The 15,275-nt window shown below is 46.2% G+C and overlaps 1 protein-coding gene across 1 annotated transcript; it reads left to right on the forward strand.

Annotated features, from left to right (window-relative positions):
* Positions 1–11,346: 11,346 nt before the first annotated feature.
* LOC125515602 (ankyrin-1-like) lies at positions 11,347–13,791 on the forward strand. The gene is made up of 3 exons (XM_048681102.1): positions 11,347–12,183; positions 13,102–13,637; positions 13,748–13,791. Exon 1 carries the CDS (start codon positions 11,423–11,425, stop codon positions 12,104–12,106), a length of 684 nt encoding a protein of 227 aa, XP_048537059.1. The 5' UTR covers positions 11,347–11,422; the 3' UTR covers positions 12,107–12,183; positions 13,102–13,637; positions 13,748–13,791.
* Positions 13,792–15,275: the final 1,484 nt, after the last annotated feature.

Consider the following 15,275-nt stretch of genomic DNA (forward strand, 5'->3'; position numbering starts at 1 on the left):
GCTGCCTGACTCTGAGTATACCTGGCCCGACCTTGCCCACGGGCCGGGCCTGGGCCTAGATTTTAAGCTCGATGCCCTGACAGGGCCGGGCTTGGGCTTGTCATTTTTTCAATTTCTGGAAGAGGCCTGGCCCAAGGCTCGATAGGTTTTTTGACTGACGGGCCAGGCTTGGGCCTCAATCCTAGGCCCGACGGCCGGGCCTAGGTTTTCTGCTTCGGGCTTTGTTAGGCCCGACCCGAGTTATGGCCACGTATATCTATGAGCTACGAGTTTTGTACGTGGGCGTCGTATCTTTAACTCTCTTTCTTTTTGACGGTTTTGTATTTTAAACTTGGCTCAGCTCTGTCGGATGATTGGAGCTCCGAGAACGACGGGGGCGATCAATTTGCCTGGATGGGCTCGGTGGACTGGGTGACCGGTGGTTCTTTTTGTTTAGCGTTTGGGGTGTGTGGCTGGCGGCTGGTGTTTGCAACTTATCACATATTGTTCGTACATGCTTGCTTATGTGTATGGATATCAAGTGAAAGCTTTGCTTTAAATCATCCAATTTTTTTATTTCTCTTGTAGCAGCACTAGCCATGAGTGTTATCCACGTTTTCTATGATTAAATCTGCTCATTTAATTTTAGACCTAGTAAAATAAATAATGAGATAAAAAAGGGCCCATGTTTTGCTGGAATGTTGATCATTCCCATTCCAGCAAATCCAGGGCACTCAATATGTCCTAGTTTCTAGCACAAGTCATATCGAAATTCAGGGAAAATTTCGGCATAAACTTTGCTAAAAAGTGGATAAATCGAGCGTCTGAAATTGGCTGGAATGAAAATGAATCAACATTCTGGCAAAACATAGGCCTGCAAACAACAAAAGACCACTTGGTCACATCCATAGGCCACTTAGGCACAATCGAACCACTTCAAATTTGCATATAACAGGACCACTTCAAGAAAATATAGATTTGAAGAAAAATTGCATATAACATGACCACTTCAACTTTTTCATATAATAGAAATACTTAGCCCTTTCCACTCTGTTCATCCTGCTTTAATAGCAAATTTTTATGATCCATCTAATTTATGTTAATTGCAACCCTAATTTGTAAACCTAGCTAATTTGTAACCCTAATTTGTAAACCTAAATTTTTACAGAAAAATTTCCTACTATCTATAGAGTTAAAGTTAACTGAAACCTGTCCCAGAAAAATTGTTTAGTTAACTACATTGGGTCCAGAGCAAGCTTATTTCCGTATTGAATTTTTTGCTCTAAAATGATTTTTTTTCTTCTGTCCACATCAAGTTTATTTCTATAAACCCTAGAGCATCTACAACTAAGCAAGCATACATAAGCACAACAAGGGTTCAAAACTACCGCTACTGCTATATTGAGTTAACTATCTAGGTTTCAGTTAACTAGTACTTGCAGCTCTTGTTTGGGCAAGACAAAAAGTAGGTAAATCAATCACGTTTTCAGCCATATGGTGGTACTAATTGTCGGTGAAGCTAACAAAGGGAGTAATAGTTTTCACATCAGAAGAGGGAACAAAGACTAGTATTGGATGGCTGGTATCCATTTTGTGTAGAGCATTCCTTCCTTGTAAAACAACAGAGAGCAGCAGAACCAATTGCCTTTTTTTTTCCCGGCGAGGTTAAAATAAATCCTTGTAACCTCTCCCTCTGTTTTCCAAACCTCTCACCAACACCTAAATCCTCAATCATAATTCCATCCAGAATCCACCTAAATCCCACCAACACATAAACCCTATAAAATTGGAAACCCTAAACGATGTTACCTGATCGAGCAAGAAGATTTTCCCATAGCGTGCGACGCGTCGTCGCCACCGTCGCGATGCTCGTCGCACCGTCACTGTCGTGCCATGTCCAATGCGCCGCCGACCGCATTTTGGATGAGTTTTGCTATTAATCAGTGCCTAGCATTCGGTTATAAAGAGCTAACTAATCTTTTTCATTTTTTTAGTATTTAATTTTTATTTATAAGCACCACAATCGCCTCTACAATAGAGATGCCCTTATGATGTTTGATGTTGGGGAGCAGGACAATAAATTGGACATGGACTATAAGAATTTTAACTATTTGCTACACCTCAAGGTTCGGCTACTGTTTATTCAATCCTAGAATATGTCTAAATAAATATCACTATATATACTAAGATTTCATACTAGTTTGGTACTCATTTTCATAATCATAGTTGTAGCTAATGTATTTTACTAAATAGTAAAGAGCGTAAATTTTTATTTTATTTTATTTTTAATGTGTTTAATATTGAAAATATATATTTTAACAAAATCCTCTTCAATGTTAGAATGTAAGAAATACAAAATGTATTTCTTCTTAGGTCCATTCATGATACTTACATGAATATAATGTATATGTTTATGTGCCAATTTTTTAAATATCTTGGTAGGGATTTAATCAGTGTATGGCAGAGTAAAATGCCTTGATAACTGTTACTCACTCCGTAAACAAATATTAGTTTACACAGGGAGTACTAATTTATTAATGTATATACCCAAACAGAAAAATCTAGAATATGTAAATTCCTTTATCATTCTATTCTATTTTATACTAAAAAAATTCGAGTAATAAGTAGAGAAATATGCTAGAAAATTAAGAGCCTCGGTGAGTGCCGGCAACAGCTCCGACGAGGCTGCTCGTCGGACTCTGAACATGTCGTCGCGCTCCTCGCCGTTGTACAAGAACTCGAGGCGGAGAGAGGCGAGCCGGGGGGCCACCATCCTAGGAGCGGCACTGGTGCGGCGTGTGTTGACGACGGTGAGGCGCCTGGACAACATCCCTCTCGGGGTACAAGTCCTCGAGGGCCGGGCCGAGGTTCTCCACAAAGCCGAGGTTGACGTGGACACCGACAAGCCGTAGGGTTTTCAGGCGCCGCGTGTGACCGGCAGAGCACGCCGACAGGCCCGGCTTGTATCCTGGCCACAGTGTCGACGAGTGCGGTCTCCAGGCGATGACTCGGTCATGTGCAGCATGAATGGATCTCGACGGCAGCCGGAAGGTGCCGGAGGCCGCGGCGGATCCGTCTGTCGGTGATGGCCATGTCGTTGCCGGCGCTGGCCAGGTGCAGGCGGAAGACGTCCAGCCCCGCGGCTGGTCGGATCGACATGAGCAGGCCGTCACCGAAGTCCTCGAAGCGCTCCCAGCTGTACTGGCCGTCGACGAGCTCCCGGTCGTGGATGTCGACGCGGGGCACGTCGCGCCACAGGTGCCTCCACCGCCGCGACAACACCATGGTCTGCGCCGCCTGCCGAGAGCCGATGTACGAGAGTACGACGTGCAGGAGGCAGTCCGGCAGTTCGCCCAGCCGGTCAGCGGCGTCGACGCGGCCGCGCTTGCTGGTACTGCTGTTCATGACGATCGGATCGTGGCGTGTCGTTCGCTTGGAGGGAGGCGGCAAGCTTTTCATAGGTGAGGGGTCAGACGGGTCTTGTCGTTAGACTTGAATCGGATCCGTACAGGAAACGATTTAGTTGGGAACTTGGGATACGCATTGCAGTAGACAACGAGTCCACGATGTAATTCTTGTCGATCTTTATTTTCCAAAAACAGCAGGTGGAATATAGTGTATAATGTAGAGAATGCACACGACACTTTTTTTTAGGGAACTGCACATCACTGTCTCGTACTCTCGTTATTAAAGGGCGTCTCCAATATTTTGTAGTCCCTCCATAAAATAAGTGTAAAGTTTGTACTAAGTTGAGACATCTATTTTGAGATGGAGGGAATATGTAGGTAAGTATATGTATGATTTTGCTATTTGTCAGATAACTAAAATCGTGATTTCACATTGGTTCATTTTCCACAAAGCTCCAAGGCCAAACATCTTAGTATATTTTAAATGAACAGTTTTGCTAAGTCTCAGTCGACTAAGACTTTGTTATGTCTCAGTCGATGCTATATGCCTTTGATCTTGCACGAAGATTCGTACAAAAAAATTCTTTTCAGTTTTTCCTCCTTTATCTTGTATACTATATCACTTGACTGAGACTTAGCCACATCCTTAAATCAATCAAAACTATGACCCTTCTATACACACAACAAACATGCGGATGCCAGAACGATCCTACATGGCTGTGCCTCAGCGAGCATGCACGCCCTAGATTTGGACACAGAAAGTATTGTTCGCATATCGTGCCGAAAGTGTGGTCTCTGGAGCAATTTCGTTTTGTATTCGAGGCACCAAGTAGAGTAGATGAAAGTTTGCATGCAGCCTAGTAAAGTCACACTACAAGAGGTCAAGAGTGACGTACATGCAAGACAACAATTATATATATTCCAAATTTTATTCTAAATCAAACTTATTTAACTTTGATCAAATAAAATTGTTCCACAACATTGAATTCTTTGTATAGTTACTTCAAAGAAACTGCATGACCCAAATCTCTATGGCGTGACCCAGTCCATATGGACTTGTATTGTTCATGTATGTAAATAATTTCCAGTAGTAGGACTCCGTGGACTACGGTTATGATATAATAAAAATATAAATCTAACATTCTAAAAACAATGTGATTTCAAATTACTAAACACCATAGTCCATAGTCTAGGTATAGTTAACAAATTTTGGTATGGTCCTCAGGCTTTTTCGTATCTTTGGATATCACAATTATTTCTGTTCTTTGAGCTCCCCTAGTTTTGTCCGGAGTCTACTATAGTGTCACAAGTCCACTGGACATCTTAACTTATTGCCATTGCTCCAGCGGCATCTTCTCAGAGATTGCTGATAAAACCCTAGCCAAGTGTGCTTCGTCTTCCTGCCAGCGCTCGATATCTATGGATTTTCGGTTCTTGCACCATAAAACATCATGTGTAGCTGGGTGATGGGCCACGACGTTTGTCAGATGCTATCCTGATCCTCCACTCCAGGATCGTGGGAGATACAAACTGTGGTTGTATGTGTGAGATCATTCAGTTAGCTAGAGAGGCAATAAACCAAAAATTACCAGGAGGCAAGATAATCAAAATGTCGTGTGTATGCATGTTAATTAACTAATTAATTACTAGTAGAACTTGCTGCGCATCGGTGCAATCCAAGTTTCTCCAAGTTAGGTGCGCTCCAAAGTATCCCTGTCAATGCCTGGAACTTCTCTCCAACGTCACATTTTTCCAATACCAAGGCCTTCAAGCTACGCAGCACGGGGAGGACTCGTCTAGCAGTGACTGAAACATTTTGTGATGGGCAAATGCTTATGTATTCTTTGCTTACAAGATCCATGCTATTATAGTAGGATCATTATATTTCTACCAACAAATATATTTCTGTTTTTAAATGTTTTCTGAAAGTTATATTAAGTTTCTAAATATGGTTTTGAATATCATGTTCATGATATATAAGCTAGGATGAGAAAGTTTATTTTCAGACACTTACTTACCAGGGTGCCGAACTCCTGAAGATGTAGATTTACAAGGGCTAGGAAGCTGTGCACAGACTTCAAGAATTCAAGCTAGCTAGTGCAGGATCGACCGGTGCTGGTTCCAGTTCGTCAACCGGACCAATATGCCTCGGCAAGAGTCGCCGGCGGCTCTAGCACAGCTGGTTCCACTATGGCTTGATGACTAGGGCCAGACACCTAGCCGTACAGGATGTCGAGGCGGAGAGAGGCGAGTCGTGGGGCCTCCAGCCTGGGAGCGACAGCCCCGGTTCTGTAAAAAGCGGGCTGATAATGGCGAGGCGCCTGAGCGCGGGCGAGGCGATGACATGCAATTGCAGCTTGCACCTCTCAGCGTGGAGCTCCTCGAGGGCCGGGCAGTGCCGGCCGAGGCCCTCCAAGAAGCTGTAGAACATGGTGCTCACCTCGACGAGCTGCAACGTCGTCAATCTGGTGGTGAGCCCCCCCCCCCCCCCCCCCCCCCCCCCCCCCCCCCCCCCCCCCCCCCCCCCCCCCCAGCCGCCGCAGATTTTCAATGGCAAAAGGTATTCTTGTCCCTGAAAATTAGTCAGCCCTCGTGACTTGAACGCACACACGCACACCCTACCCCTATGAGCACCTCGTTTTTTTTTAGAAAAGGAGGATGACCCCCGGCCTCTGCATCTGGGCGATGCATACGGCCACTTTATTAATTATTCTCACAAGACCTTACAAAGACATACAACAGCAAGACTAAAGCCACTTTCTCAGCAACAACTGTCGCTACACCTATCCAATCAATGAAGGGGCGTTGATAGTCTAGGCCTAATACCAAACAGACATCGCAGCCAAACCTAAACATCTAAGACCTGAGGTCCCAACCAGGACGCCTGCCGGGTGTGGGGTACCTACCAGTCCGGCTCACCTCAATGAGGCCGCCGCAGCCACCTGCCACCAAACCATCTTCAGAGCTGTACTGTTGCATCTACCTTGCACGGTCTAGCTACCGTCGACGCCACCACGACGCCAGACAGCTCCACCGCTCTGCGCTCGTCCATCCCGACGCGGACACTCTGAAAGATCTGTCGTGCGTAGCACCTGCCGACTAGGCATGACTCAGCGTAGCACCTGTGGGCCAGGCATGACTTGACATCTCTTACCAGACGCATCAGACGCGGTTAGAACGCCTCTCCTCCTGCCAACCACCACACCATTGCCGCTGCTGGAACTGACACACGAAGCCGTTCACCCATAGCAACTCCCCCGAACGCCCAAGCCTCCCAAGACGGCGCCTCCATGGAGGTTACGACGCAAAGGGCGCCGCCGCCGTCCAATCCAAGACGGATTTTGGACTTTCGTCCGGGAACGGGACGGAGGTGAATAGGAGGGACCTCGACTTCGCCATTAAGATGGGTAACGACGTCAAAGCCGTCGCCGATGCCGGGCCGAGCTAGCCGACCAAAGTTTCCTCCGGTCCTCTTCCTGTACAACCAATCTCCATCTCCTTTGGATCTGGCAGCAGCCAAGACCCGAAAACTCCAGAGAGGGAAGCACCATAAGGCTCAACACCTCCGGCGTAGATCCACCCAGGCACCGGATCAAGGGACCCGACCTGGCAGCGACGAAAGCCACCATCCTGCGCCGGCCGACGACGATCAGGCACCGGATCCCGAAGAAACGGACCCGAGACCGACGGCGCACGTGACCACCAGATGCAGCGGCCGCACCACGCCGCGAGCACGAACCCCAACCGCCCGCGCGCAGTGCACGTCGCGGCCAGGATCCATCTGCAGCGCCGCCGCACCCCGCAAGAATACGGCGCCTCCTCTCGATTGGCCGTCCCGCGCCAGCACATTCGGGGGAAGGGGAAGGGAGCCCCGCCACCGCCCCTGCCGGCCTGGCTTCGCCCGGCGGCGCTACTGGCGGCGGCGAGGATGGAGGAGATGCGGGAGAGTCCGGCGCCGGTGGCTAGGGTTTCCCCCTGGTCGCCCAGGGGGCGACCCGAGGGGTTATAATGTTGTAACTACTGTTGCATTACCTATGAGCACCTCATGACTTGAACTTTACATGTACAATTTTTCTTTCATTTTTTACAGCGGATAATTGCTCACAAGTGCACGTTGGAGTTTTTGGGCTACCTTACTTTGTAAATTCATTAACTATATGGTGAGATCGTATTTTTGTAGTACATATCCTGTAGACTTGTAGTGGTAACTCGCATATGAGGAATCTGAAGATTCTCTTTATAATATTTTAAAATAATCAAAACTATGATCCTTCTTTATTTTGTATTCCAGATCCCAAATATTTTGTATTTACGTCTCCAACTCCAAATCAGGAGCAATGATGGGACAATATAATGTTGGCGGAAATGTTGGCTAAAGACTTAGGTTGAAATGGTGCGGATTGTTGATCGACAAAATGATTGATGTCTCATATTTTATTGTGTGAGATTTACTCATACATTGCCTTGGATCAGTTCTTATTTCATTTATACTTTGTGTAGTTCTTAGTGCAGGTGCAAGGGTTGAGATATACTCATACCTTTTTTTTGCGGAATAATACTTGTATTACAACTGTTATGGTCAAAATCAAGAGTTACAGTCAGGACTGAAAATATTAAGAAGTTTATTTCGACCATACCCAAGCCACACAACAGTTTGGCATTGTGATCTTCCAAAATTTGCCAAAAAAAATGACTAGCATAATTTTTTGTGCGGCCAACATGAGTAATACAAGAATTGCACTCGATCAAACTTTATTTGATCTCCTTTGTTAGAAAGGCATATTTTGATCTATTAGTATCTCTGCTTTGCACCATCTTGACTGCTTCCAGACTATCTGTATCATTGAAAGCGCATCACCGAAAATCTTAAAATAAATCCAGGAATAATGTGAGCACCAGGATTTGAACCCTGGTGGGTTGGGGATACTACTATCCACCTAACCAACTCAATCACAAGTTGATTCGCCGTGACGAGATGGAGTTGCCTGGTTGACTTGAATTAGAATAGTTGACGATACCTGCAGATTTTATTTTATTTTCGGAAACGATAACCGCCGAACGTGCCACGTTCGGTGCTCTCGTCCCGAACGCTTTTGTCGTCGTTCGATCGAGCGCACGAATCTAAACGCACAATACTCGCCATGTCATCAGCGGGTATGGTTCGGGTCCAAGCAGAAGTCGCCCGAACGCCTCGCTCACCGCTGTTCGTCTCCACCGACCACCAGTCTCGCTGACCGTTTGATCAGCCTGAGCACACCGTCTGATCCTTGCCTCTCAACTCGTGGAATGGTCAACGCATGTACATCTCCTCCTCACATCGCACAAGCAGCCCTCCTCTCTGCTTCAATCTCACGGCACCTGGAGCCGTATCGGAGCACAGGTAGCCACTAAATCAGTAAGTTTCAGGGGATTTTTTCTTTTCTTTATGTGAGTCCAAGCAAAAATCGAATTAACATAAGGTTTGTTCTTTGGCAGCTATTTAATTTGGCGGTCAAGCAAATTAGTTTTTCTTTTTGCAAAAAGAACTCTTTCCGGTGTTAGATTTCCTTGGATAATGAGCTGTTTCAGGTTTGGTGAGTTTAATTATTAGATTCTCCTCTTTTATCTCTTAGTGGTTAGAAGTAATCGGTAATATTTTAAGATGACATAAGCTCCCTTTATCATGGCACTATAACTAGACCTAACTCTCTATTTATATCGGACTTGTGGTTAAGGTAAATTTGATGTTTTGGTTCAATAAGTCATAAAAAAAACCGTGGCTTAATATGTTTTTTCTCAAATATTTAGAGTGATTTTTTTATGGAAAAGGAGGTTAAACCCCCGGCCTCTGTATCAATTGATGCATGCAGCCATTTTTATTAATTATTCCACAAAGGTGTGACAAAAACATATATCAATCCATCCGAAGCCACCACTGACACTTACAAACTCGATAATGTGGAGTGTTCTCACTCCCCATATCTAAAACCGGGGTCGTCGCCGATCCATCCACATAACGTATCGGGACCAATAGCCGGTGCAGCCTACCTAAATCGCACATCACATGCACACGTTTTAGAAGCCTCCATCATCATCGGACCACTGAGCCATCTTCAGGAGAGAGATCCGCATCATCCTTGCCAGGTTGGACATGCGTCGACGCCACCACGGCGCCACCGCCCTGCGCTCGTCCACCCAAACGCGAAGAATCAGGAAGATCTATCGTGCGTAGCACCTGCCAACCAGACATGACTCAGCGTAGCACCTGTCGGCTAGGCATGACTTGACAACACCATCGAAGCTCCGTGCAAGATGAAGCCGCTCCACCTCCTGCCTCTGTTTTCCAGTGCTGCTCCACAAATGATGCTCCCAAGAGAGAAATGACACCGTAGTACCGTCATCATCCTATCTGGAAGACCAGATCCTAGAGCCCCCCCCCCCCCCCCCCCCCCAGCCACCACGAGTGGATCCTAGGCATGACATGATAGCTCCATCGAAGCTCCGTGCAAGACGAAGCCGCTCCACCTCCTGCCTCTGTCTTCATCAAGGTAACGACGCAAAACGCCGTCATCGGCTTGGTTTTCATCGGCAACTCTGTCTCCCCAACTCGCAGTCGGGACTAGATGATGGATCTAAAAATCCGACCACCCAGCCTCAGGCCGACCATCTCCAACGAAGGAGGTGGCCACCACCGCCACGCCCAGGGCCGGAGCCCGCGACGTCCTCGAGTTGCGGGTCGATCCTAGGGGCAGCAAGCCATTGACGGGACGGTACACGAGATCAGCAAGTGCGGCCCGCCGAAGCCCATCTGGGCCCAGATCGGGTGCCCAAGCCGCCGTTGCACCTGTCGTCGTCCGCCGCCGCCCTGCACCCACTGCCGTAGATCCGACCATCGCGGGCTGCCGCAGTCCTGACCGAACCGTTGGCCGAGAAGAAACGCCGCCGCCGCCGCTGCACCTGTCGTCGTCCGCCGCCGCTCTGCACCCACTGCCGTAGATCCGACCATCACGGGCCGCCACAGTCCTGACCAAACCGTTGGCCGACGAGAAACGCCGCCGCCGTCGCTGCGGCACACACCCTTTGCCTGCGACGCCTTCCGCGGCGGCGGCGGGGGTAGGAGATGCGCTGGAGTGAAATGGGAGGCGGCAGGCGGAGGCGCTCCGGTGCGGCGCGGCGGCGCCCCACGGGAGCGGGGTAGGGTTAGGGCGGTTCATATTTAGAGTGATATAGAACGTTTAAACGATAATCAGAACACATTTTTTTTGTTTGGCATAAGATTATATAAGGATCGTCTTGTAAGCCCCTATTCGCTCATTATGTTGTCATTTGTGTGGGAAAAAAAAATCATGTTTACCCATTAGAGCTCCAGAAAATGCCACCGGAAGGGAAACTAAAGCTGACTTTTTGACGCTGTTGTATAAGGTACCTCCAACACTTATAAGTATGAGTGGCTTCTCCATGGTCGGTTTCATACTTGGGACTACCTATATGAAATTTTAGAGTAAATGAAAGAAAGGAATGTACTATCACAACTGGACAGTCAAACCATTTGTGCTACTAAACGATCTCACTGTTTTAGTCTGTCAATTACCTATGTTACATTTGCTTTATGATAGCTTAGGGTGTAAAGAAACTATTGCACTTCAGTGGATTTTCTTTTTTCATTAGCAAATTGACCCCTATAATGTTCAACCAGATGTACCGGAGCAAAGCAAAGCAGATGCTCTGCTTCGTGTCCGAGGCTCCGAGCTGGTCCTTTCCAAGCAAAGCAGAAGCTCTTCTGCCAGCCAGCGTGTCCGCCGGAGATGCTCTCAGGGTGGTGGGAGGGAAAGGGATAGCGTGTCCGCCAGAGATGCTCACACGGTGGCCGGAAGGAAAGGGGATAGCGTGTCCGCCGGAGATTCTCTTGGCTCCCGTGCCTTCTATCTTTCTTGTCCCACTCCCAACCAAAGTACATCTCACAGGCACACCTCCTCAGCCTTGGCCGCACTCTGCTCCACTCCAGTTTCCACTACCTGCCAGTACGTTGCCCCAAATTGATCCTCTCTCTCATTCCCATGTCCCAACTCGACAGAGCCGGTGATCATTCATCAATGGCGTCGGGCACCATTGTGGTCCAAACCAACTCTCCACGGGAGATGGATGCCCGGCTGCTAGCGCTGGTCTGCTCAGGCAGTTTCCAGGATCTAGAATCATTCCTCGACGCACAAGACCACCAAGCATCTTCCGCCGTCGGAGGGTCGGCGACATGGCGGGCTTCCGGTGAAGACGGGGAAGCATTTCTCAGAGAGTCGCTCCTGGACGGGATCACCGTCGGAGGCGACACTGTTCTCCATGTGGTCGCCACCAATGGTGATTCTGAGGAGTTCCTGAAGAAAGCTGGCCTCGTCCACAGGAAGGCGCAGAACCTCCTCTGTGCGCAGAACAATGACGGAGATACGCCGCTGCATTGTGCTGCGCGGGAGGGGAACTTCGCCATGGTGTCTCTTCTCATTGATCTTGCTAGAAGAGGCGATGATACCAATGCCAACAGAGTGAAGGCGCTGCTGAGAACAGAAAACAAGATCGAATGGACAGCCTTGCATGAGGCTATCAAGTCTGTCCTCACTGGGCACGATGATATGGTCGAGTTGCTCATGAAGAAGGACCCGCAGTTGGCCAGTTTCCCGAAAGATGGCACGTCGCCATTGTACCTGGGCCATCTTGGAGGGGAAGAGTTTCATCGCGGAAACACTCTATGAGTTGAGCGGCGGGGTGCTCTCATACTCTGGACCAAATGGACAAAATGTACTGCACGCTACTGTTCTCCGAGGCGAAGGTAAATGCGCGCCTTCCTCTTCAACTTTTATATCTCGTTTTGCCTACCATTTTTCTATACATTTTTGCAAGATATATATAGTATAAAATACATTTGCCTCATTAGTGTTTTACATTTTCGATTCAGGACCATTAGTGTATTGTTTGAAGGCTATACGACGAGTTCTAAGTTCTAAAAACATATAGATTTGTGTGTTGGAATAATCCAAACAGAGTTTTAATCAGTATGTTAGTTTCGGAGTTTCATATCCGAGACTGTGTCGAGTAAGTAAACGATTCAAAGTCTAGGCAGTCACTTAATAGGGTATATATGTGAATACGCATAGAGCTTGTACACCACCAAAAAACAAGAAGAGAAATTTCTACTCTCTACTACTTAAAAAAGAATGTAAGTTTCTCATTTCACCTTTCTTCCTACCAGCCCTTCGTCCAACCTTTCATGTATATGATAATCAATCACCTTAATTTACTTACCTTCTGATCCAATTTCACTTTAAGTTACTTACCAAACTTCTAATCAAAATATATGGTAATTCATGGTCAGAATTTTATGAACATTTATTTACAGAATCACATTATTATTGAAAGGTAAAATCACAAGCTAACATAGTAGAATATTTATATCCCGTTGCAACGCACGGTCATTGTTCTAGTAAAGATTAAAAAGATGCACGATATGTGCTCCCTTGCGTGCGTTCTCGTCGAGCAAATTCAGTGCGGATAAATGAAATTGTGTCTAGTGTTTCCGTTCATGGTCAAAGTTGTGCATACATGATGAGTTGTGTTGTTGCTGGAGATGATCTGTCGAAAGACTGCGGCTTCAATCTTTGGGAAAACCTAACATCTAGTTTAACATTCTTTTCATATCTTTTTTGCCTTTTTGCTCTCTATTTATATTGATTGGTTTAACCGCTTGCAGATCCTACGAAGATGTTGGAATGGAACAACGTCCTTGCATTGCAAGGGGATAACAACGGACATACACCTCTTCACTTTGCCGCCACAACTGTTCCAGGGAATCAGAAAATACGTTCACAAGTACTGAAAGCCAATGCAGAGGCATTGTATCAGCCAGACCACAATGGATCATTCCCCGTACACATGGCTGCATCTGTCGGTGCAACAAGTGTAGTCAGTGAATTTATTGAAAATACGCCCAATTGTGCTGGTTTACGTGATGCTAGGAAAATGACATTTCTTCATGTTGCAGTTGATAATAAGAAAATATCAACAGTTAGTTATGCTTGCAAGAACGGAACATTATCATGGATTTTTAATATGCAAGACAAGAATGGGAACACTGCAGTACACCTAGCTGCCCAGGCTGGCAGTGTTAAAATATTTTGTTGTTTGTTCAGGAATAGACAAGTACAATTGAATTTGACAAATAAGAAAGGGGAGACTCCACTAGATATAGCGTATCAAAATATTCCTAAAGGGCTGCATGCTTACATGGTAATCACTGGTAATGTACACTGTCATTTTAGTTTTAAGCAGAAGCTTTTAGGTGAGCATAAACAACTGAGATTTGTGCGGTCTAACTTCTACTTATGTTGATTTTGCAGCACAGTGAAGCAAGAATACTCTCCTTACTTCAATATGCTGGTGCTAAAAGGGGTATCCGTCACCAGGATTACCTTGAGAAAAACAATATTGTCCAAAAAAATCAGGGTGAAATAGATGAAATGGGGAAAGTGAAGGACGCGCCACAAAGTCTATGTATTGGGTCAGTCCTTATCGCAACCGTGACATTTGGTGCAGCTTTTGCCATGCCTGGAGGTTACAGAGCTGATGATCACACTAATGGAGGCACACCAACACTCGCTGGAAGGTATGGTTTTGATGCATTCACCCTGGCCAATGGACTTGCGTTCACTTGCTCCACTATGGCAACAATTTCTCTCATGTCTTCTGGATCACCAATACGACATCCTCGGAGCCGGATAGAGCACTTACGCATTGCCTACTACCTCATGTCGGTTTCAGTTACAAGCTTGGTTGCTGCCTTTGCACTGGCTACCTATACCATACTAGCTCCACTTGCTCATAAGACTGCCATTGGATTATGTATCTTGAGTTCTCTCATATTGCTCTATCAAAATTGGGAATTGGCAAGCAATAATATTGCCATGGTAGCACCCCTCTGCAGGAGAAATGGGATAGTCTGGACATTTGGAGTGTCAGTATTATTTATCGTGGCCAATGTTCTAATTCAATTGTGGCCCATAATAGTTGTATTTTCTTTGGCCACAATAAACTACCATAGTCGAAAAGTGGAACTATCGGTACAACCGCCGACACCACTAACTTGAAGAGGGACTGAATATAGGCAGTAAAGAGGATATATTATCTATATCAGTACCATACTTTCCAACTGTGATTTTTTCCGCATTATCAGCTGGAGATTTCGATCATATATACTACCATCAGAATTGTGTTTTTGTTGAGAAACTCTAATAATATGTTTATGTGTTTTGTTGTGCTGAGACATTTCTGTGTAAGTGTTATTGTGCTTGTAACAATGTAAACAATCGTCAGTGTATTTGCTTGCAAACTGCTTTGTGATGATATATGCAATTCATCTGGCCTAATAGAAGGAGCTACGTTATTTTCTGTTATGAATTGATTTTTTGAACAATATTTTGAGTATTAAATCCTCTATACTGGTTTGCAAAGAAACCACTCCCTGCGTTCCGTAATTCTTGTCATGGTTTTAGTTCAAATTCCATAATTAATTTGAACTAAAAACACGACAAGAACTATGGAATGGAGGGAGTACTTATTTTGGTCTTGCCGGCTGGCCACACCTGTAGAATGGTGTCACATGCTCTGCCATGCCACTAATGGTCTCTTGGTAAGTCTTCCCAAAGAGCATCATTTTTCTTACAGAACCCACTGAAGAACCAACTGGCTCAGTTCCCCGGCAGGGTCGGCAACATCGTGTCGTGTCGTCTTCCGGAATCCAGGGCAATCGGATGGCATCATCGCGTATGGCGGCTGGCCATCGCCTCCTAAGAGAAGGGGAAAGCCTACTAAGTGGTGCTTGAGATCTCAATGGGATGACAAATCAAAAGTCAGAAGTATCCCACTTCC

The sequence above is a fragment of the Triticum urartu genome, chromosome 6, assembly GCF_003073215.2.
Source record: "Triticum urartu cultivar G1812 chromosome 6, Tu2.1, whole genome shotgun sequence".
NCBI classification, from domain to species: domain Eukaryota; kingdom Viridiplantae; phylum Streptophyta; class Magnoliopsida; order Poales; family Poaceae; genus Triticum; species Triticum urartu.

Coding starts and splice junctions, on each gene's coding strand:
- LOC125515602 (XM_048681102.1), top strand. CDS start 11,423: ATGTCCCAACTCGACAGAGCCGGTGATCATTCATCAATGGCGTCGGGC.